At 40.2% G+C, this 25251-nt stretch overlaps 1 protein-coding gene and 1 long non-coding RNA gene across 12 annotated transcripts in view; one reads left to right on the top strand and one right to left on the bottom strand.

Annotated features, from left to right (window-relative positions):
• LOC140224841 (uncharacterized) overlaps positions 1 to 15048 on the bottom strand; it is a 165358-nt gene extending 150310 nt beyond the window's left edge. Inside the window, exon 1 of the long non-coding RNA XR_011900059.1 lies at positions 14639 to 15048. This is a non-coding gene — a long non-coding RNA (uncharacterized lncRNA). The remainder of the gene's footprint in view (positions 1 to 14638) is intronic.
• Positions 1 to 25251, top strand: part of Trpm (transient receptor potential cation channel, subfamily M) — a 412514-nt gene that overhangs the window by 41563 nt on the left and 345700 nt on the right. For 5 of the 11 annotated variants that reach the window (XM_072301606.1, XM_072301598.1, XM_072301608.1 and 2 more), the window contains exon 1: positions 12368 to 12708. The exons of 1 other annotated variant lie outside the window; for it this stretch is intronic. In XM_072301606.1, the coding sequence (XP_072157707.1) occupies positions 12595 to 12708 (114 nt within the window). In that variant the 5' untranslated portion in view covers positions 12368 to 12594. Of the gene's footprint in view, positions 1 to 12366; positions 12709 to 22699; positions 22760 to 25251 lie in introns of those variants that run through there. 5 more of the 11 variants (XM_072301599.1, XM_072301597.1, XM_072301595.1 and 2 more) reach the window with 3 other exon arrangements.

Raw genomic sequence — 25251 nt, 5'->3', positions numbered from 1 at the left:
TTTTTTAATGGAGAATTTGCAAGGGTCTGAAATTTGATGAATTTCCTGTTTAAGTGGAATCCTCTGAGTGAACTGAACACGGAGATACCCTTGATTCATAAATTGAGCAATTATTAGAGGAGATATGACAAAATAACCGATTCTGCTAAAAATACATGTGTTTTAAATGGGAAATGCCGCCAGATGACGTCACAAGGCGGCACATTTTCTCACTTTTAAATAAATTTTTCTCCAATTTCCCATGTCAGAAAAAATTATGAAAAAATATTGCGAACTCAGCTCATTAGGCACTTTCAGATGAAGCAATAAAAAAATTGCGTGCAAATTCTCCATTACCTCCAATACTGCCGTGCCAAGGAAAAACGCCGTACGAACATTCGAGGGTTGCCAAATTTTCCTGGATAAAATGTGTACTTTTGAGGAATGTTATACATATTTTTTCTTGAAATTTTCAGATAATTTAGAATAAATTGTGTACAAAATTGTCCAAAAGTTTCGAGGATAAATATTCACATATTTGCTAAGAAAATTCCTTTTTTATTTGAAGAAATTTGGCAACGCCTGAAGGCTCATACGGTGTTCCTCCTTAGCACGGCAGAATAGGTTCTCTAATATTCGTGTATTTTCCTAATTTCAAACTGAATCCGAGCCCCCGCGAAAAAACATTTCCTGCACCTCTGGCGCAATGTTGCCAGCCCCTAAGCGCCATCTACGCTCACTTGGGGATCATTATCATAGCACAGTCTGGCAACCTTGTCAACTGACGCCGGCGTCGGCGGCGCCGCCGCGGCAACGTCGCCTCGTATCGTTCTCAATGAAGTCTAGAACGCGAGCGGCATGCGGCCGGCGTCGCCACCTCGCTTCCAAAAATTCCTATCTCCCCGGGTTTCCGCGGGGAAACCCTGCGTTTCCGGGTGGATTCGGCAGCGTGGCGGGGGCCCGGCCGACGGCCGGGGCGCAAGCACGTTGCCAGTCGTCAGTCGTCTGTCGCGCGCTCGCGATTCGATCCGGACTCCGGGACGTTGGCGCCACCGCGTGTCGAACCGCGTGTTTCACAGCGGGTGCACCCATATCGCCTTTTTTTTTCGAGAAGATTCGAGAAATAGTGTGCTTTACCATAGTCCTATGCGCCAATTTTTTCGTGCTGTGAGTCTTACGTCGCTTTTTGCCTTTGGCGCCTGTTAAGTCCTAGTGTGCGTCCCCTGAATCTCGTGTAAAATCGCGGTTTAAATCGCGTGTTTACACGCGCAATCGCTCATTATTTAGTGTGTCTTCTCGTAGATCCGGACGCTCGTACCGCATACTCGCTTCTCTGAGATTATTTGCATAAGAGTGTTTTTCGATCGCCTAGTGTGCAAAATCTGCGTGCTTCAAGTTTTGGCGCGTGTTAGTTCATCGGAGTGTCAACTCGCGTGTTTTCTCGAAGATCCGCGCATTTTTAACGTGTATTTGCTTTTTTCTTTTAGAGTTGTGATTTTTACTCGTCCAGTGATAGACGCGTGTTGTGCTTTACACGTCGCTTTGGGCTTTGGTGCGTGTAATCGTTTTAGCGTGTATAAGTTCAATTGCTCGATCGTGGATCGCAGCGCGTTCTTTCTTGGCGCGAATATTCGCGCGAGTGATTTCTGCGTGTTGCGAGTCGTTCGTTGCCCTGAACTCCGGCGCGTGTTAGTTTTGGCGCGAAGTGTTTTGTCGGCTGATCCCACGTGTTATCACGCATTTTCGCAGTGTATTTGCCGCCCCCGGTGGCAGATACTGCACTATTTTGAAAGGTGATGAATATTTACCCTGCATACACAGCGTTCATTTCTTTGGCTTACGAAAGACCGCAATGCTAGTCACTAAAATTAACGGACGTAGGTAGTCAATTGGACAGCTTACGCTGCACAGCGGGAGTTGCTCTTAACTAAAATGCTGTTTTTTGTCAGCAAAATTCGATTCTTGGGAATTTGAGTGGCACGTTATTGTGCAATGATAAATATCGACGGCGTAAGTCCGCAATCACGTATCTCGGTTTGCAAAGTTGCAGACTTCTTGTCATACTCTACGTTTTAAATGGAAAACTACTCTACTCAGTTGAGACAATTGAAAGTTATTGACATCGGTTTTAGTGTCAAATACCAAAACGGATATGAAATGTGAAGTTTAGGCCCCCTGCTAAAGAGCAAACAAAATTATCTTTTTTGGAGTTGTTAACCTTTAGCGTTCATAGATCTCGGTTGATCTCCGTCGAGAAGATTTTGGCAACTGCTCTGGCGTCCGCGTCGCAAATAATTTATGAATATGACCGAAACAAAAAATGCTAAACAAGTTTATCACGAGACGAGTGGAGTGACACTGTAGTTCCGAAGTCCTAAGAAGAGTTTCAAGGCTGTTTCTGAGTTATTGTCTTGTGATTTCCTGAGCAGAAGCTTTTCCATATTTCGACCTCTCGGAATATTATCAGCTTGGACGTAAGCAGCTGCGTTTTCGTAAGGTTTCCTTGAGTGATGGAAAATTCTAAAAAACGAATGAAGTGACATCAAAAATTTAACCGGTATAAATACTTCGATTGATACCACGGTATTTTGTCTAATTGAACCGTGTTTAGAAAGGAACTAAGCAACATCAGCAATTGCTAGATTAAATCGGGCATTTTCATTTTTTACATGAAAGCGGTTGTGCGGATTTTTTGCAAATTTCAGTAAATTTTCTGCCTAGAACGAGACAAATTCTTTAACATTTTCGAAAAAAATTCGCACAAACGTTCTCTTCTAATAATGAAATTGCCCGGTTAAATTTGGCAATTGCTGATGTGGCTTGATTTCTCTCTGCCAAACGCGGTCCAATTTATTAGATGAATTTTTTTCCTATTATTTTTCATCGAAACTTATACTCGGAAACTGATTATCTGAATCTTTGTGAAGGCGTGCATCAATGCACTCAGAAAAATTACTCAATCATTTAGTCGGTAGGCGAATCCAATATTAACGTCATCAGCCACCTAATACTTCAGCCACAAAGAACAAATATGAAAATTGTTGAAATGAACGCGTTTCAGCCTTATCTTTATTCAACCTCTTATCAAAATGAATAATGCGTATTTATTCCAACTCACTAACCGTCGGAACCGTCCGTTTATTGCCTTCTGTTCGGTACATTTAATATCATAGATTCCTTGAAAAAGTAGAAGAAGCGACAGCTCAGGGAAAGTTAGTAAGTAGAAAATGGCAGAAAAGAAGTTCGAAAGTTTTTTAAGTCCACCCATTCTCCGCCGTAACATTTCTTTTTTTCTCTCCCTTCTTTTTGTAATTTCGTCCTTAATAACAATTCCTTAAAGTTAGTGAGGCTGAGGACAACGTACGAAAATGCGAAAAAAACCCGGATAAAAATCACTTAAACTTGTTGCCTACGCCTCAATCGATTTACTCGTATTCGCAACGTCTTAGAACCATCCACAATATATCGAGTACGATCCATATCGATCTGGTAGGAAAACATTACAGCTGCATACATATATGAAACAATCTTAATCTAAAAGTTCCATATTTTGCGCGCGTACATTTTTGAGCAATTTTCAGCCAAAATAACCCGCAAACTCTGAAATCGTGAGGTGCAGTGGATGAAACCGCTGAAAATACTGTTTTCTATTCGTAGACGAAGTTTCCGAATGCTGCTTTTACCTGAGAAAGTAGACGAGCTGCACTCGCACTTATTGTTAGTGCTGAGAGTGCAGTAATATGAGGCATAATTGATCGCGCGTTGCTAACGGGAGATAAAAAAAAAAGAACAACATTTTTGCCGGCTCGTTGGATAATATCGCGGGATCAACGTCTCTGATCTATGTGAATCCGGTCGTTATAATCTCAATGTCAAACGTCATCGCTCTCCGAGCAAACTGCGCCTGTAGGAACGTTGCAAAATGAATTTTTCCCGTCGCGATTGGGCGTGCGTCAGCACTCAGCAGCCGGCTGATTATTGAAATTGATCGACAAAGCGATAGACAAAGAGGACGAAAGGAAAAAGGAGCGACCATATTGGTTGAAACTGGTGGTTGTTATTCATTGAGGGGAGAAGGAATGGACTAAAATCAATAAATCTCGGAGTATCCGAAATAATGTGGGGCCAGCGGGCTGATTTTTGAAGTTGATAGACAAAGCTATAGACAAAGATGACAAAAGGGGTATAGAGGGGCAGTAGGTAATAGACTAACTTAAAGACAACCCCTTGAGAAACCCGACAGTTAGTCCATAATTTTCTCCCTTAGTCAATGGGAACCACACATTTCAACCAATGGGATCGCTCCATACTCCCTGTGTCCTTTTTGTCCATCGCTTTGTCTATCAATTTCAATAATCAACCCGCAGTTCGGATAATCCGAAGCCAGTTAGTCACCACTGTTCGTAAAGTGAATGGAAAGTTGATGAAATTAATTTGAATTCCTTTAATTTTATACTTTCGTGTACAAAATGAGGCAATTCAATGTTTTACAAGAGAATGTTTTTGCGGATTCCTTTAAAAATTAGGAGACATTTGCCTCGTACTATGCTGTAAATTCACATAAATTTCCACAAAATTGGCTCAACCGTTTTCATGTAAAAAATTAAATGGCCCCATTAAATTTGACAATAGCTGATGTGACTTGGTTTCTTTCCGCTTAGCGCGGTGCAATTGCACACACTGGAAAAAAAAAAAAAAAACACATTGGATCTAGAGTCCAGACTCTTAAAAACATCGACAAGAAAAAGTACTCTTGATTCAATCAGAATCTAGCTTAAATCAAGAACCTTAAACTTTATCCTTAGATACCTTAATCTTAATCTTAATTTAAGCGGATTTCGTTTTTTTTTTTTTCAAGCAAAAATTCGATTGAATCAAGAGTATTTTTTCTTGACGATGTTTTCAAGAGTCTGGATCCCAGATCCAATGTGTTTTCTTTTCCAGTGCGTTGTTCTCAAGTTAAGACTTTAGAATTTAAATTAAACGGAGGATAAACAGCGTCACCCTCTCAGGATTATCGCCTTTGCTTCTGGACGAGGATGTCCCCGGAAATCAAGTAACGAGCTTACATTAATGATGAGTCGATGAAAGGCTCTCCGGAACAGTGGCGTGGCGTGCTTTGCGATTTATCGATTTTTATGCCATTTAAACCTATGGAAAAGGACCGATAAACAGGATGTTCACAGCGAACACCTCAATAATCGATTCTTTACCATAGGTTTTAAATGGTAGAACAATCGATACATCGCAATTCACGCCCCGCCACTGCTCCGGAAGAGCCCGTTTCAACGGCCAAGATGGAAAGGGTGAGAATAAACGGGGGAGCCAAATTGGTGGAAGGGGTAGGGGGTACAGAATCCCGTGAGCGGGACAAAAGCCTCAGCCCCCCGCCCATCCTCCCTCTCGACTTCTCTGTTGATACATGGCCTGTTTTCGATTAATCAGAACAATTATCCCTTAAGAAAAAAAAATGAGGTGAAAAATTCCACTCAAAAGGATACGTGCCTTCAGGATCATTTTTAACACCCTCAACGCGATGCGATCCGGGAGTGGCGTGGCATGCTTCTCGATGTACCGATTACTCCGCCTTTTAAACCTACGGTAAAGGATCGATTAACAGGGTGTTCGCTACGAACACCTTAATATTCGATTCTTTAACATAGCTTCAAATGGTGCAATATCGATATTCGATCTTTCACGCCTCGATCCGGGATGACTAGCGTCTCACGATCTTAAACCTTTTCATAACACGAAACTCACTTGAAAAGAAGCTCAGTGCAACTTCCTCCCTTTCTGTGTCGCTCGAAGAAGGTGAGAAGGAGAAAAAAGACTTTAGTATAGATTTAGGGGTGCGTCTGTTTGGTTTTTTGTCCTCTTATGAAAGAAAGTGAAGAGTCGTCTTTCATCTTCGCTATTCATCTGAACTGATATAACAGTTTACAAACGCTGATTGCAACTGTCCCATTCTGCCATGCTGAGGAAAAACGCCGAATCAACTTTCAAATGTTGCTAGATTTCTCCCGATAAAATATGCATTTTCGAAGAAAGTTAATGCGTAAGTAGGTTTTTTCCTTGGGACTCTCATTTTCTAAACATTTCAATGAATAACTCGCATAATTTACGCCAATAACACATGTTCTATCTGGGGAAATCTGACAACCTCCGAATGTTCTTACGAAAGAAGCCCGACAGGACGCCTTTCAACAATTTTAAAAATTAAATAAAAAACCCACATATTAAAAAAATGAACATACACGTTATTAACGGGCAATTAGCACTTTCTGTTCGTAGTTGTAGCTAGCTGTTTACTTTGTGTGTAGTACCACGACCAATGATGATAAAAACGAAACGTTTTAATTAAGTGAATACAGTCCATCAATGAAGATCTGCTAATCAGAGCCTATCCACGTCTTCAATCATCTTTCATTGCTCAAGCTCGTTTCCTTCGTAGTTCTTCTTGGCAATTGTTGGAACTATCTGTAATTGACCCCATACTACGCCTCGAATCAATTAACGTTCCTTTTGCGTCTTCCTTCAACATTCAACATTCCCCCATAAAATTTTTCTCGTGGAACGAAAGGCTTATCATCATGTATGAATTAACGTGCTACTTTACACTATTTTATATTATACCATTATACGCTCAGTCACCGTCACAACTTTCCGACGTTGAGGACGGGGACGTACACAAGATAATTTTTTGAATTTCTGCCGTCCTTAGGAAAAACGCCGTATGATCATTCGAGAGTTGCCAAATTTCCTCCAATTTAATGTTTATTTTTGAGGAAAGCTATGAATATTTTTCCTTGCAGTTCTCAGGAACTTTAGGTGGAATAGCGAACAAAATTATCTGAAAAATGAGAGAGAAAATACTTACAAATTTTCGCAGAAATTCGTGATTTACCAAAGGAAATTTGGCAACGCCTGAAGGTTCATATGCCGTTTTTCCTTAGCGCGGCAGATTTACCGTCACGTTATGGAATAATTGACGCCCCCCCCCCCCCCCCCCCCCCCGGGTTAAAGAATTCCTAGCCACGCCACTGTCTGTTACCTACCTCCTTTGTCCATTGCAACCACCCGCTTCTCCCAATAGGATCCCTCCATCTCCTTTTTGTCATCTTTGTCCATAGCTTTGTCTATCAATTTCAATAATCGGCCCGCTGGAAAGAGTATTTTTTGCTTTTATTCGTCAATGATCATGTTCTGTCTCAACATCGACCGTTCTAAATAAATTTTCTTTCATATTTTCGCTTCATCCCACCCGATTCTACTTGAATATTCGTGCTCTTCCTCTTTTACGCGAGGATGCCGACGTCGACAAAAATGTTCCTCTCATCGGCGTCGAACAATACTTACAGGAGCCCGGGTGATTTTTACGTTAAGTTGGCAATGGCAATTAAGACCCGGGACGTGGTTCAGGTGCACTCGGGGGTATTAAACTACCCCGCTCGGTGCGGTGCACAGTGGATCGAGTCAATAAGAGAGTCTGGACTCAAAATTTTTTATTAAAACTGCAAATTTTGATGTTGATTTTGTCACATTTTAAATTTCATTGGGTGTAATATGCAGAAAGTTCCACGAGGAACCCAATGAGGCCCCTTATAGAACCTCAACGTTTTGTATGACCGGAATTATAAGCGTATAGAGTTTCCAAATGGAGATGTTAACTGTGTGTAGGATTTGCGATTTGACCATTGATTCTTATGTAAAAGTTCGCGAGAAACACGATGGTGCCATTGGTTATCTCTGAAATCATCTCTCAAGCTCAAAAAAAGCTCTCAAAGTGAGGCCAAAATGGAGGGGATATCCCACCCTATCCTGAGAGTCAACCTCTACATCGAGACAAACTCTCCATGCAAAGATAGGGAGCAAATACATTAGCAGTGATGACTTGTTTTCAGTTTTGGAGTCCCTAAATGAGGTGGCAACCCTGTCAATATATTTGCTCCCTATCTTTGCATGGAGAGTTTGTCTTGATGTAGAGGTGGACTCTCAGGGTAGGGTGGGATATCCCCTCCATTTTAGCCTCTCTTTGAGTGTTTTTTTTGAGCTTGGGAGATGATTTCAGAGAAAACCAGTGGCACCATCGTGTTTCTCGCGAACTTTTACACAAGAATCAATGGTCAAATCGCAAATCCCTCACACATGCAACATCTCCATTTTGTCCGAGCTCTCCTAATGACTCGATCCACTGTGCGGATTGAGGTTCGGGCTGAGAGCATTAACGTGTCGCCGATATTAAGGACCCCTCGCTCGACCAACCGCGGGCCCCGTTGGGGGGGGGGGGGGGTTGCCGTCGAACTGCGAAATTTTCGCGCAACTTCGCATGACTTTTCGCGCAGTGACAAGCGTTGATTGATTTCGTTGGAAATTGTGGCAGGTGTGAGCGATGCGCTTCGGTGAGAGTTCATCCGTAAGTTTCGTCGCGCAATGCATGTCTCTTAAACAAGCCGTGAAGCATCAACATAATGTCAGTGGCGCAGCGTGAATAGCGATGTATCGAATGTTATGCCATTTAAACCTATGCCTGTTTATTGATCCTTCTCCATAGGTTTAAATGGCATACAAATCGATATATCGCAAAGCACGCCACGCCACTATGCACAATGTCAATGCTAAGGTGCCGCAATCTCGGAGTCTGAATTTTGTAGAAGAGACGCTCTAAAGGAGGGGGGAGGGGAGGTATAAGCCTGCGTTCAGGGTCCATAAGTTTGTGGCAATAGTACTGATTTTTTAAGGGAGGTCCGGAAGTACTGAAAAAGTGCGAAATATCCGCGAGAAGGTTCGAAATTTTTGTCATTTCTGTTGCAATTTGAGCGAGAAATTCAAATTTTTGAAATTTTTCGAATCTTGTACTGAAAGGTCAGGAGGTACAGGAGGTACTGAAAAAGTGCTGAATTTTTCTGTTGACAAGGTACCGAATTTTTTGGGAATGTACTGAAAAAGTACTGTAAAAGTACTGATTTTTGGCCAGCCTGATTTAGTGGACACTCTGTCGTTACGCTGCGTTACTAGGGGAAAGGATTTGTAAAAAATGCACAAAATTTTAAGATGCTTCGCGCAATCTCTAATTCCTTTCATTAATTACTAGTTCTAAGTCCGTCCAGTGCCCATTTAGCCTAAGTAATTCTGTCCATAAACAAAGTGTTGGCCCTAAGGTTGTTTTTAAAATGAGCCAAAAATAGTAGTTTTGCATAGCAAAATGTAGTCCAGTAAATGGCAACCGGATTTGCCGAGAAAGCAACAAGTACCTATGTCAGTGGCGTGGCGTGCTTTGCGATATATCGGTTGTTATGCCATTTAAACCTCTGGAAAAGGATCGATAAACAGGGTGTTCGCAGCGAACACCTTCATAATCAATTCTTTACCATAGATTTAAATGGCATAAAAATCGATGTATCGCAATTCACGCCACGCCGCTGACCTGTGTGCATAAAGAAACTATTAACACTGAGGTTGTTTTTTAAGGCAGTCAAAAATAGTAGTTCCGTATAGAAAAATGTAGTCCAGTAGATGGCAACCGGGTTCGTCGAGAAAAGAATTACGACCTAAAAAGATCCGTAGTAGACGCGCACTTTTAAATCAACGAAGAAAATCTTATCTACATACACAGCCATCAAAAACCGCGCACTCCCTCATCCACCGAAATGAGCGCATACGGGCTCCCCCGAAAACGCGACGCAGTTAACGCTGCTACGACGGGCGAGCCGTCCTAATAACTTTCCAGAGAATTGAACGAGGAGATCTATTTAAGCCCCGGAATGGCCGAGTAACTTTTGAACGGCTGAAAATCGTGACTGAAAAGTTTGAGCCAGTTTTTAAGTCCTCGAACTATTCAAGTTACCAGTCTGAAAAGCGAGATTTAGCTCTTGCCTGTGACGCAGGTCTTGCGTTATTACTGTGATCCGTCCTTTATGCTCGTTGGGAGGAGGCTTCCGGGTTATTTTAATTTTAGCTCTTTTTATGCGGAGGAGTGCCCCCATCCCCAGTTTTGAACCGAGTGCAAGAGCGTCGAATTAAGCACACTGGTAAAAATAAATATGGTAGATTTTACCAGACTCTACACTGGATTAAAAAACACATCGGAGCTAGAGTCCAGACTCTTGAAAACATTGACAAGAAAAAATACTCTTGATTCAATTGGATTTTTGCTTGAATCAAAATGAAATCCGCTTAAATTAAGAGGCTTGGTTCTTGGTTTAAGCTAGATTCTGATGGAATCAAGAGTACTTTTTCTTGTCGATGTTTTCAAGAGTTTGGATTCTAGATCCAATGTGTGTTTTTTTTTTTTTTTTTCTTCCAGTGAACACAATAATTCTGCTTATTTTCTCTGAGTAGTATCACTGTGTAAAAAATCAAGTAGACTCGTAGTAAATGTTACCATACTTTTTTTTCAGTTATTATTATGGGCTCGGAGAGTGATCCTGATCATTAGCGTCATTAAACGATTGATTTCATGTCAAAATTAATTTACAATAACATTTTCGGAAAAGAACGTAGTTGATCTCCGGACAGGGTAAAAGTGGACCGCGTTAAGCCAGAGAGGAACTGAGCCACATCAACTAATCGGGCTATTCAATCTTTTTACATGGGAATGGTTGGTCCGATTTTTTGCATATTTCTGTGACTTTTCTGCACAACACGTAACTAATTCCTGAAATTATTCGAAAAGGAATCCACACCGGCGTTCTCTTGGGAAAAAGTTGAGTTGACCACTTAAATTTAGCGATAGCTGATGTGGCTTAGTTCACTAGAAAAAAAAAGGATAAAAAAACACATTGGATCTAGAGTCTAGACTCTTGAAAACATGGACAAGAAAAAAGGACTCATGATTCAATCAGATTTAAGCTTAAATCAAAAGGAAATCCACTCAAATTAAGAGGCTTGGTTCTTCATTTAAGCTTAAATCAGATTGAGTCAAGAGTATTTTTTCTTGTCGATGTTTTTAAGAGTCTGGACTCTAGATCCAATGGGTTTTTTTTCCAGTGTTCCTTTCTGCTGAAAGTCGTCGTCCAATTACTGCATCTGACTTGAGAGCATATTTTCTATCGAAGTCTCATGTAGTGAGGTCAGGTCAACCGAAGGGATCGGTTTGCATTTCATCTGAAAATCGAATAGCCACTACTGGACTTCATGGGTGTATTCAAGCTTAAACCGTGCCTGAAGTAAGCAAACATCGAGATATCAAAGGAAGTTTGTATATATTCTCGTCCTGCACAAATGTTTGACCGAAAGCGGCACGATTTCGCATAGTTGTGCATTTCAGTCGGTCATTCCCAAAGTGACCCTATATTAAAACTGGAAGTATCCGGAGGCGATTCTGGCGAAACATCGCATCTTATTACTCAAATTGAAGGTGAATGATAGCATTCAGATACTTCTAGCTTGGATCTTTGGTATCCCTTATTTATTTTCCGGGAAAATATCCGTTTGAAATGTATGCTCTAACCCAGCGGTTCCGTTATAATTTTGGTAATTCGTAGTTTTTCGCAGGAAGAAACGTAACTCTATCCCATGGTTGCAAAATTGACTCTAAGCTGGAACCAGTATAGCAGCATTTGTTTGATGTCTCGATATTTGTTCAAACCAAGATTCTCTCTCCTCGGCGCAGACAGAATTTGGCATTTTTAAAAGGGCGATCAGCAAGGCACTAAACCGTTTTATTGGCGCTTTGGCAAATTGCTATCAAAGGTTAACGCTCGAAGATGTCCCAAAAGCGGATTCTAAACGAGAGTCAACGGTGATCATCGATGCCATTCGTGACTCATCGGTGAGCCTCGATTATTTTCTCGTTAGGATTAATTCTGACCCTCGGTCAATCGTCCAGCTGGTGGCAGGCCAATCCTTGAATCGTTATTATTGAAATACCTCAGTCGATAGAGAACATTGCTGAGATAGGACTTTATCGATCAAGCTAAATTCGGTAGCAACTGGAGAATCGGCCCGCAGCGCGTACCTGCACGAAGCTTTCAAAGTTGCCACAATCTTCTTCGGGATCATCAGCACAAATCGTCGTGTCCTCGACGAAAGAACGCAACCCCATTCCAAACTTGCAAAATTGACTGAAACACTTCACTGGGAAAAAAAAACACATTGGATGTAGATACCAGACTCTTAAAAACATCGACAAGATCGAAAAAATAATCTTGATTCAATCAGAATCTAGCTTAAATCAAGAACCAAGCCTCTTAATTTAAGCGGATTTCGTTTTGATTCAAGCAAAAATCCGATTGAATCAAAAGCATTTTTTCTTGTCAATGTTTTCAAGAGTCTGGACTCGAGATCCAATGTAGTTTTTTTTTTCCAGTGCGAAATACGCGACTCCTTAATCTAACCATCAATACCCCTTTCGATTCCAGCCGTTCAGTTCCAAATGCCGTCGTCCATAGTCGTGATGGACTCCCCGGAAACCTCATCAAGTGAACATTGATCTGTGTTCCGACTGAAGTAAATCAGTGTTTAGTGTCGCGTTGAAATCAAAACAACTCTGGATATACACCGTAAAAGGATCGCGACTATTCAGTGCGTCAGATGCTGGCCCGCGCGCACTCTGCCAGCGGTGGTTTCGGGTAGTGTCGTCAAACCGTGCATGTGACTGACGACGGGAGACCCTGAATGGTTAAGATGGAGTCGACTATTTTTGATCCGGACCGCATTCGTCTCGCCTCCAAAATGCTTAACCTGTCGCTGGAGAAAACGCTCAAGAAGCGCCGACGCAAGAAGAAAAAAGTAGGTTTCTTGTTTTTTTCCCTTGCACTGAAAAAAAAATATCGGTGTAATTACTAAGAAAATGGTAAATTTACCAAGAATTCAGGGTTCTATTTGATCCCAGTTTATTCTTGGTCAAAGTACCATTTATGGTATTGGTAATTTTACCGAGAAATCTCGGTAAAATTATTGAACTTTCTCGGTAATTTTACTGGACCTTGGTAGAAACGCCAATATTTTTTATCGACTGTGGTAGAATTACCAAGATAAAATGGCGAAGTTACCGGGAATTGATTCCCAATAAAAGTGGTATTCTTACCTGAAAAAAATAAAACAGTAAAAATACCGGACTTCAGGTAAGCTTACCAGTCTGTCTTGGTAAAATTACCAATAATTGGTAAGAAAAGTGAGCCGGTAAAGGTACCAATGGACTGTGGTATAAACGCCGACAATTTTTTTTTCAGTGTGTCTTTTTGTTTTCTCTTTTGGAGGAGTTTTTTTAATGCACAGGGTCGCTGGGTCATCCCGTGCCCGGGAACCAAAGTTTCCCTGAGAGAGATCCCAAAAACGGGCTGCGCCGCACAGTGGATCGAGGCGATGGGGTAGGTCGGACAAAGTTCGGAAACTTTAAACGCTTATAACTTGGTGTATAAAAAATTTTGAGGTTCTAAAAGTGGTCCCATTGGTTTCCTCTGACAATTTTCTTACAGTAGCACCCCTTGCAATTTAAAGTATGACGAAATTAACATCAAAATTTTCAATTTTAGTCAAAAATTTCATGTCCGACCTCTCTAATTACTCGATCGTGCGCCGCTGGCTGGATCACGGCGTGAGCGCTATTTTTTGACATTTATGCAAAAAAAAAAGATGTAGAGTACATTTTTATGCTGACAAAAGACATGGGACAATAATGTCCCCAATTTCAAATTTTCGCCCTCTTACACGATATACGTTTTTGGTCACGAGGTTGTAAAGGACAGCTCGAAGTCGCACAAGTTTTCCGAAGACTCGTCGAAGCTCTGGCTTAGGTAATAGGAAAACCATGATTACGTCTCGCTAATAAGGATCGAGAGCCATTATCAAACGCTGACAGTTTCGAGTGGTGATTAAGGCACGCTTGAGGAACATGTGTCCGTGTCAGGTGGAAGCGTTCGCACTTTCGTTGTCCCTGACGTCAGGGCCGGACGTCACATTCTACTAGCCACACAGCCCTCTTATCATGAGGTTTAAAAAATAGGGAATTTAGGGAATTAGTATTAAATTGGAAGAATTTCATAGGTATTGTTGATGGCTAGCGATACTAGAAATTCAGTATCGACAGGTCTAACCTATTTCAGTTTAACGGAGCATCTGGCGTTCTCAGACTATGGAAGCAGGATTGACGAGAAAATGATTTTGAGCTGCTACGCACACTGGCATTTCGCCTTCAATTCTCTAGCTAGGCCAGAATACTCCCTTCGTGCGTTTATAGTCATCTATTCGAGGATCTGTCACGTACCGTCACCAATTCTTGTACTAAAGTGAAAAACTATCGTGATTATCTCATTATCAGTATCTTTTACTTCAGTGTATTTTACAAATATCTTATTTTTTGATGGGTTGGGTGTTTTCTGAAAAGTTACTGATATTTTTTATCAATGGAGGAAGGCGAAAATTATCAGGAGAAAAGAAAAACAAGCAGTTCCAACGCGAACGCGTCGGAGGGCGCTTCTTTAACACTGCGCATGCGAGGAACGTTTTCATACGGCCAAGCGAGAGTATTGCGGACGGACGATGTATAACAAATTGCCTACGTGAAGGTGGTCCGGCAGCAACATACCCGCCGCTAGTCTCTGGAAAACAATAGAAAATAGTAGTTGCGTACGTTGCCAGCGAGCGCGCTGCGAGCGCATCTGTTTCAGTTACCTAGCATCGAGTCGGGCCTCTAACTTTCTATTCTCTCTGACATAACCTTAAACCTTCAACCCAGAGCCGCAAACAGCTGACGCTTGACGATGCTGCGCCGAGAAAATGAACCAATCACAAAATAGCACAGTAATACGTCACTAAAATGAAGAGATCACGTGACTGTTCGTGATTTTTTCGAATCAATCTGAAACTACAACCTCGAATATGAGGCATTTAAGCATAACGAAGCCCCAAAATAGTTTAACCAGGTAATACGCCCGTGCGAGATTGTTATGCTTAAAAACAAAACATTTCACGAAAACTTTTACGAATACCAGATGCAGAAAAAAATGAAATTTTCCCGGGTGTACCAGAATGGCGTCATTACCCATAAGGCAAAACGGTATGTAGTATAGTACATGTTACATCGGGGGAGTCGAACGGTTGGAAAGGGCGCATCTGGTACCCAGAAGCGCCCAATAGCCTCTTGCCGAATGATGAAGTCGTTTTTTGCGTGTTGCATACCCAGCGTCTCGTATTTTTCGCAGCTTTTTGATTTCATGAGATATTTCACGGAAATTTCTAATCTTTCATATTTTTCATTTCACTTGTGCAATTCTTGATACAACTCGTACCTCCTCCAATATACCGCAGTACATGAGGACTTATATGTAACAATGGCGGATGCGAAAAATTACCTTTTCGAAACAAGTTCAAAAAATTGTTTTGGCATCGAGAAAATTTTGAGAAAATACTTGAGATGTGATCTTCGAGATCTGTACATTATGTCAGAGCCGAACATATTAGATTTTTGTGTGTCCAAAACAGTTTTTTAGGCGTGTTTCGAAAAGGTAATTTTTTACATCCGCCATTGTTACATATAAGGCCTCACATGTGGATCTGTAAGATCATGATTTACTCTTACCAATTTTTCACAAGTGACCTCAATGATCAACGCTGCACCGCTCCTATCCTTCCTTCCTCCCTTCCTTCCTTCCTTCCTTCCTTCCTTCCTTCCTTCCTTCTTCCTTCTTCTTCTTATTCTTATTCTTATCGTCGTCGTAATTCTCCCTGCCTCCTCAATTTCTTGCCGTCGTATTTAAATTATTCGTGACGCCTCCCACTCTGATGAGAAATGCTTCAAATTCTAATCAAGGGAGAGTCGTCATGTCTTCAACTCACCTAATTTACAACGCTTCAATTCGTTTAATGCCCGGCTAAAATGTTGTTTAATTGGAGCTCATTTGTGCAAACAAGCTCAGAATTCATGCAATGGCGTAGTCTCGGAAACGCGCTTCGTCACCTCCGAGCCAAAGTATCAAAAACGACATGCGACGTTTTAAAGTTACCGGCGTCATTTTATTTTTTTATAGAGAAATTGTTGGTTGTATGAATATGTTTGAAAATTTCACCGAATTTCATCGGCAGCACAAAGAAAATTCAGTGAAAGTTTTGGACTGCTTCGATGAGCAATTTCTCTCCAAAAAAACAAATGGCGGTGGAAAATTTCAAACGTCGCATGGCGCTTGTGATACTTTGGCCGGATGGTGAGGATTTCGTGAATTATTTCGTCTACACCTCTGTTAAAACGTGTAACGCCGTTTACACATTCGTAATTGTGATCACTTCATTAATTTATTGTTCGATGAACAATTTCGAGACACTGAAACATTCTTTTCAAATTCGTGTCTTCATTTGTCTCAGTTGTTAAGAATCCGTCGTCTTTCTCTAATTCTCTCTTGTTTACATTGAGTGATGTTAAGCAGTTGAGCACGCATGCCCCCTCATTCTTCACAATCGTGTGTTTATTGTTTTGACGTCATTAAGAGAAGATTTGCGCAACCGGCGTCCACGCCAAATCACTCTTTTGGTGCTTTCTAAGAGAGCCCACTTAAAGCTTTATGTCATCAATCTCAAGATATCCAGTTCGAATTCTTGAAATAGACCCGATTTAAGCGTTGATGTATTGTTGAACACGACGATCAAAGTAATTGAAGGTAAATCACGAATTATGACTTACCATGTAAAGTAACAAAATTATATCGCTTTCTCCACTTGAAGTTAATGATTTGATAGACCACTTGGAGTTTCCGCGCCCACAAATGTTAGAATGTTATCATAGTTAGGTGAGTCGAGCACTTGAACATTTTCCTGCTTAAACATGATGTTACTAGCTGTTTTCAAGTTATTATCATTGAAACATTTTTCTGGCACAGGTGTCTGGAGACATAATTTTTTTCTTGTGGAGAACATTTATCATTGAATCCCTATAATGTTATGAATCCAAAAATTCATAGTTTTTCGATCGAGGCATTTTTCCATAAAAGGACGCAATGCAATTACGCTCTTTTTGCAAAGAGAGCGTGAATCTTTGCGACGTTACCTCTCGAAAATAAGTTAGGTTGTACCTAAAACGAGCAAGAATGAAATCGTCAAATATAATTTGCGGTAAAAGCACGTTTGGGTGGTAGAGGGGAGTATGGATCATTCTTTTCTTTTTTCGTTGAGTTCACAAAATAATTACTTTAAATTTTAGTCAATATGCTCGAATCCCACAGCTGAGTGAGTCTCGGTTTTTGTAATTTCAAAAAGTAATTAGAAGCTGGAGAAATAAAGTTTCGAACTTACGAATGTGTGTTTCTCAAAGCTCAAAGCTTATAGGCCTTGCTCTATATTTCACTGAAACATGCCTCAATTCCATATATTTTTCAATTTCGATGAGTCAGAAAGACATTACGGCGTGCATCTTCTTCTTTGCCTGAGTACTAACTCAGTTATCACTAATTAATCCCATCAGATTTCAAATTGTACTCGACTCCAATCAAGACCTCTCCTTATCACCCACAATTCATCTTAAAGGTAAGAGTGTTTCTCAATCTCCGCCGAAGCCCTGTCGTTCTTTTAACTCCACACATATTGAGGCGCATGTATAAATACAGATATGCTTTTACGTTAGAGGAGTGGCAAATTTACGCTCACCACACGAAAATTTCCGGCAATATATTTTATTTTTATTTAGTATACATTGGTGAAGTTCATGCCAGACGTTTTACAACAAATTAAAATAACAAGTTAACTATTTACAAATTCATCTATTGTATAGCAGGCTTCAGTCTTTAATAGATTTTTGACATCGTCAAGGAATGCCCTATTATTGCCCTATTATACCTTTAATTGGTTTTGGCAGTTTATTGTAAAGCCTGGCTGCTAAATAACAAAGGGAACTACAAAATTTGGTGGATTTAATAGAGAGCAGTTGAGTGACGCATCTATATTCGCATTACGTATAGTTTGTCTTCATCCACACTTGATTTACATGCCACAAAGTAACAAATTAATCTCTGCCTGTTTTATTTTTTTTGCTCACAAGACCATTATTTCTCAATCGGGATCACTCTCGAAACGCCTGAAAAGTTTTACATATCAAACTCGCATTTTTTCCTCCGCACGAGAATCTCGTTAAAACCGCGAGCCTAAGCCCCCCCCCCCCCCCCCTGTGGAACGCATAAATCATTAAAATATTTGAATGCCTCGCCTACGTAACGCGTTAAGGCCGGATTTTCCCGCTCTTGACGGCCGGGCCGCTGTTTTTACACGCGAAAAAGTGAAAAAGCGGAGGAAAAAAACTCCGCCTCGATGATAAGGCAATATGTTTTGCCGTTTTCGCTCGAGGAGGGAGCTTTAAAGTGAAAATCCCACGAAAACGACTCGTCCCGAGCTTTCTCGGATAATAACTTTCTCTCCTCGATGGGAAAGAAAGTAGGGCGCAAACCTAATAGTCCCTCCTCGAAAACTGATTGTCGAATGAAACAGGTGTGCCCGTAATGCGTCGTTTTCCCCTTACAGGCCCTGCCCCCCACCCCCCTACCGTCTCTAAAAACTCGCCACCTGTCCAACTCCCTGCGCACCGTCGACCCTATTTTCCCGCAAATTTTCGCAACCGTTTTCCAAGAGCAGGAATAAGAGTGCAGAACGTCTTCGGAACTTATCACTGTTAACTGGACTCACTGTTAACTGGAAAATGTACAGCACATACGTTGTTTCTGAAAGGAATTCCCAAATGCCATATGGATTGCATTTTGCAAAAAGGAACCACTAGCATTTCAATGATGCTAAGATTGTGCAACTTCTTCTTTTGCAATAAAATTGCGGAAATCGTGAAAAACTATGAAATTTAGATGGTAATTTTTGTCTTAAATTTACAGTTTTTAGCGAGTAAAATAGAAACTATTAATGGATAATCGGGTTTTTCCTCAAGGACAAAAGAAGTTGCACAATCTTAGCAACACTGCAATGTTAGTGGTTCCGTTTTGCAAAATGCAATGGCATTTTGGAATTCCTTTCAGAAACAACGTATGTGCCGTACATTTTCGTAGTCAGATAAGTGCTTTTAAAAATGAGCCAGCAGGTGTATATAGTCTCTCGTAAATCCTATGAATGAAGTCCAATCACTGTTACTGGACTATACATTTTGCAATTTGGAACTAACTTTAGAAACAACTTACGTGCCATAAATTTCCATAGACAGATTTGCTTTCACAAATCACTTAGTAGTTGTAGTCTCTCCTAATTGCTGAAAGAAGTCCAAATCACACCGTAGTTCTATATAGGGCACAGAGTCCGAATTAATTTCGGAACTAGTTCTAATGCCGGTTCCAAAAATACGGGAATTCGAGTTTTGATTCCGGCTCCCCAAGGGTCACAGTTCTGTTTTCGGTTCTATCTTTGGTTTAAGAGCCGATTTAATTTTGGTTCCGAGGATTTCTTTTATAAAAAAGAAACGAAAAAACGCTTCAAAAGTGTAAAATACTTTGTCTGTTTCTATACTCTTATTTCTTTTTCAATTTCTGCGATATAAAAATACGTAAATCATCTCTCCTTCCTTTTAACTCGCTTCATTGACCCACTCCGCTAAGGAAAAACGCCGTATGGACATTCAGATGTCGCCAAATTTCCCTTGATAAAACATTTACTCTCAAAGAAATTCGTGCATATTTTTCTGTGAAACTTTCGGATATTTTAGATCAAATTGCGAACAAATTATTTTGAAAAATTGGATGAAAAATATTCAAAACTTTCCCAATAAATTAGGTTTTTATGAGAGGAGATTTGGCAACGCCTGAAAGTTCATACGGCCTTTTTCTTCAGAATGACAGACTGCACTGCTCCACCTCAAAATACGCCACCAAATTTGCATCATTCAACACACAGACTTCGCAACGGTGGCCATGCACTGAAATTCATACGCTTTGCGTATCAAGCCAGTAATCGATCAGTTATGCTCACGCATGGCTGATTCCACGATACTCCGCGCGATTTGTAACTTGGTCAACATAAAGCGCACATTATCCGCCTTCCGTCTGTGTACCACAGCACGCTGAAGACGCCCTGCTTTCTTAACAATTTTTTGAAGTGAAGTCTTAATTTTAGAAGCCAAAATAACCATTCAAATTCATGAATGACAAAAATGCGAAGCCCAAAACATGACAATCGACTGAGTGACTCGAATGGTCAGTTTTACGTCGGATTCACGCGGCTATCCACGTTAAGGTCAACGTTACACGAAGTGAAACGTATTTCGTATTTTGCATTTATACGTCGGATTCTAGTTTAATTTTGATTATCCGCGATTCAATTTTACGCGATTCGGATTGTTTATTGTTGATTATAGAGTTATTTTACCGTACTTTCAGGGTTGAAATTAAAGAATCGCCCGAAAAATTAGGGGTCAAGTCATCACATTTCCCGAAATCAATTCTCATATGTACCGGAAGATGAAACATCCTCAATATGTTTCGGGTTCCTTGCAAATCCCCTCGAGAAAAAAACGTTTTTTGGAAAGTGTGCAAGCAGCATTTCTTCATTCTGAATCGTTTGTATTCTTTGATCAACGACAGTATACCGTGCAGATAAACATTTTTGATTTAAAACAAGAAAGAAGAATATTCATTTAATTTTTCATGGAAATGTTTCTAGTTTGTTCTACAAATAAGTTTAGTGCCTTAAAGAAAAAAGTGTAAAATGTCGTTTCGTTTTACAAGGAATTATTTTTTTTTAAGGGACTGAAGTTTTATATTCGATGAAATATACGATCAAATTTCATTTTGATAGATTTTTCTGATGGAAATTCTATTCAGTGTCCGATCTTAACAACTGCAAATAGTTGAGATCAAACTTTTAGTGAGTCTTCGTGTCCAATCTCCAACATTTTCAATGGTGTGATCAACAGTGCATTTCGTTTCATCGCTCTGTCATCGATTTCTTTAAATTACCCGCCACCTCTATTCATAGCTCAAAAGTGTTCGCTCTCGCCTTGGCATTGCGCAAGGTTTTACAGTTGTACTTTTAATTGATGAACACATGACTTTGATAGATTTTTCTAAAGAAAATTCTGTTCAGTGTCCGATCTTGCCAACTGCAGATGGTTGAGATCCAACTTTTAGTGAGTCGTCGTGTCCAATCTCCAACTTTTTCAATGGTGCGATCAACAGTTCATTCCGATCCATCGCTCCGTCATTGATTTCTTAAAATTACCCTCTACCTCTATTCATAGCTTAAAAGTGTTCGTTCTCGCTTCGGCATTTCAAGGTTTTACAGTCGTACTTTTAATTGATGAACACATGAACTGAAGGATGATGTATTGTTAATTTTTGCCGGATCGAGCGTGACGGTGTTGGCGACTAGTTGAAAATTATCGCAGGGATGTCACCGCACGTGTCTACCGCCAGTGATAAATTGAAGTATTTCGTTTGTGTTTACAGATCTTCGATGGTTTGTTCAGTTTTTTTATCATGCACCATAGCTCACAAGCGCACTCGAATCTGCTTTTCCACAATCCCGAATTTTTCAATCGTTTCTCTCTTTTGTGTTTTTGGATTTTTTTTTTATATTTCCTGGAGTAGGGTTCATGATGCCACAAAAATTCCTCAAACACCCTTGATTTTTGGGAAATCATTTGGACTACTTTAAGCGGAAAATAACCAAGCCATATCAGCTATTGCCAAATTTAACTGGACGATTTAATTTTTTACATGAAAACGGTTGTGCGGATATTTTTGCAAATTTCAGTGAATTTTTTGCATGGTTCAAACCAAATTCCTTAACATTTTCAAAGATATCCGCATAAAAGTTCTCTTGGAAAAAATTAAACTGCCCCGTTAAAGGTTTTAGCTAATGTGGCTTGGATCCTTTCTGCTGAACGCGGTCCATTTACAGCAGTGGCGTGGCGTGAATTGCGACCTATCGATTGTTATGCCATTTAAACCTATAGAAAAGAATAGATTATCAAGGTGTTCGCATCGATTGTTATGTCATTTAAACCTATGGAAAAGGATCGATAAACAGGGTGTTCGCAGTGAACACCTTGATAATCGATTCTTTTCCATAGGTTTAAATAGCATAACAATCGATATGTCGCAATTCACGCCACGCCACTGATTTACAAGTACTTGTGGATAGTCATTCAATTTTACATCACTCTTGGTTGGGATTAATAGTCTTTTGCCGTACCAAATGTCGATATGCGTTGGATCCCACCGTTATTTTTGCTTTTATTCCCACAGATACATACTCAGGAATGAATGAGTCGTAGAAGAAGCATCCTCCACTTTTGAATCATGTTTTATCATTTTTTATTTTTTTTTTTTTTTTTTTTTGATGACATAATTCAAAAGAAGGAATGAAGAAATAATCAAGTGTTCCTTGAAATGATGTATGGTTAATTCTTTTGTCTTCTCGGGAATCAATTCCCTGAGTCTTCACAAGGATTTAATTATCATTTGTTTGGTTGACGAGTGTCTGTTAAGCTAATAGTTCAAGTAAATCTTCTTTAAAAAAAAAGAAAAAGAAATTTCTAAAAAAAAATCCGAAATCGACTTGGTATCAATCGCCACCTCCAAATCATTGTCAGTCTGTTCAGTGAGCAGGTCAGTTGGATGCGTTTGAACGATGAATTTATTAACGTGCGGTTTTTCGCGCTCCCCCAAATTTTTTTCTCCGAATGTGAAACTTATATTTCGTTCTACGTAACTATGTAACGTGAATTTCCCGATAAGCTTGCACCGATTGTTTCAAACAGAACGCTTTATTACTGTAAAATTCAAATTATTATGTCATATATTTGTCGGAGGCCAATATTCAAATGAGGCGTATTGTCAAATATTCTAGTTTTTTACCTCGAAAAAAAGTAAGTCATTCTCGCTTCACTTGAAATTTTTAATTAGTCGCTAATATTCGAAAAGATAATACTAAAAATGTATACTCAAGTGAGAATTTTCCTTAAATTTTAATTTATTCTAGGACCATTTTGGTGAAAAAACATTTCCATCATGTAGTTGAATACACTGAATTATTTGGCTGTTAGCTTGGTTTTTTTATCATTCACTATGTCTTTAATAGCTTAGCTTTCCTTTGGCTTAAAAATGTATTGTTCACAATATTATAATTATGAAGGTCAAATAGATTAAAATCATTCTATTTGGAAAGATTCAAGAACTAACTTGTAACTCAATCATGTTTAGTTTCCAAAAAAAAGATTAAAAAATATCAAAAGATCTTCATAAAAAAAGAGTTTCGTTGAATACATAAACTTAGAAACTGCACCAAGGGATTGACAAAACGCCCGATGATATTATGTCAATTGGCTTTCGACATTCGACAGAACTTTGACCAATTTTCATTCTAAACAACCAAATCTCAATTTTTCTGAAAAATATTTCATGTTTACTTGCATGTTTACTTATCGGATCTTAATTTTCTGTTTCAGGTGAGTTTCAAGTTTTTATCGCCATCCATCAATTATTTCTCTGTTTCACTATCCTGACCCTGGCATTGATAACACTGTAAGTTTGTTTCGTTTTAATCTGATGATTTTCCAAGAACTGCGATTGTCGAATTTGTCAATTTTTTAAACGAGACATTCGACAAGATTAGGCCTTTACAGTTAAAAATGTCCTTGTTTATGATTTCTTTAAGTTACTTTTTTGTCGGTCAGATCAACCAAGAAGGCTCGACGGACTCACATTTTTAGTTGGATGAACCGAAACCGTAGGTTCCTTTGAGACATTTGGGGATGAAAAAAGTCAAAAGTGTCAATGAACTCTTCTTTCTCTCGATGTCGCTCCTCAGAGGTTGCGACTTAAGAAAGCGTTTGGCATCATCACTTAAACGATCTAGGTTCGGTCCCAGCGGTCTCCACCTGATTTTATAGGCTGGGCATGAGCCAATTTTCAACCCAAAGATTTGGTCAATATAACGTCCCAAGAAAAATTACCCGAATAATTATAAGCGCACCGAACCGAAGGCTACTTCGTGTCCGTGTCCTACCTCCATTATTAACATAAAACGAGGGCTCGGAAGACAGGGCGCATAAGTGCAGTTTTTGCTATTTCCAGAAATACGTGTCGGAAGTTTCGAAATTACATGGAGCCCTTTGGCGGATAGGAAGTTCAAACTAACTTTTTGATGCTTAAAAATTGGAATTTGGGAGCGAATTTTCCCATAATATGCAATAAGTGTAGTTTTACTTGGAATCATTAATATCTTAATTTTTTCGAAAACTGCACTAATGCGCTTTGTTCTTCAAACCCCTCTTATGTCGGTTACTTTTTCTTACCGTGCATTTATTTCGTAAATAACGACAGACTAAGTTTTTCAGAAGACCACACTGGAAAAAAAAAACACATTGGATGTAGAGTCCAGGCTCTTAAAAACATCGACAAGAAAAAATACTCTTGATGCAATCAGATTTAAACTTAAATCAAGAACCAAGCATCTTAATTTGAGCGGATTTGGATTTCCTTTTGATTTAAGCGTAAACCTGATTGAATCAAGAGTATTTTTTCCTGTCAATGTTTTCAAGAGTCTGGACTCTAGATCCAATGTGTTTTTTTTCCAGTGAGACCATCATTATTTCACCGTCCTTTGACTGGTGGCAACGCCTCCCGACCGTTTATACTTTTCGAACTTTGAGCGAAAACCTATTCATATCTCGAAGGAGCTTCGCGCAATCCGACGCGAAAGTTAATCCGCGCTTTCATCGCTGGAGACTCCGTCACGTCGCGTCTGTATCGCCCGGAGCCAGCCGGGCTGGAGCGTCTTGGCCTTCCTCGAAAAACGGCGAGATTTTAACAAGCTTTCAACAAACTGGAAATTTAAATAACTCCCGGGGCGTGACCTCTCCCTTTGAGCACTCGGAATTAAGAGTGCACCGTTTCGCCGCGCCGGGCCGGGCCGGAAGTGTCCTCACTTTGTCTCGCGAGACAATGCGATTTAGCTTTTCGAGGAGGGCCCTGTGTAAACGCGGGTGGCGAGTCGTCGCCGGAGATTGGAGCCAGTAATGAGTTGAGCTTAAGTTGGAGCTTTCGTCTGCCGCCGTTTCGGGTCCCTTTGCAAGGGCAAGTTGTTTGCGTTGCCCGCGACAAGTGGGTCACTTGGTCTAATGAAATCATGACTCATTTTCCGACCCAGCGTCCCGCTAGATTATTTCGACTCGGTCTGGACGTAAGGAGCGCGGTGTAGTCGACAAAAACGCCTATTTGCGCCCATAAACATAAGGCCTAAAAACGCCTATCTGCGAAGGGAAATTAATCGTGGATCAGGGTGTCTACAAGTCCGGAATTTCCGGAAAGTCCGGAAATAGTACTAATTTTTTAAGGGTGGTCCGGAAGTACTGAAAAA

The sequence above is a fragment of the Bemisia tabaci genome, chromosome 6, assembly GCF_918797505.1.
Source record: "Bemisia tabaci chromosome 6, PGI_BMITA_v3".
NCBI lineage: Eukaryota > Metazoa > Arthropoda > Insecta > Hemiptera > Aleyrodidae > Bemisia > Bemisia tabaci.
The sequence above is the reverse complement of the archived record's forward strand: the minus strand, read 5'-3'. Positions and strand labels throughout refer to the sequence as shown.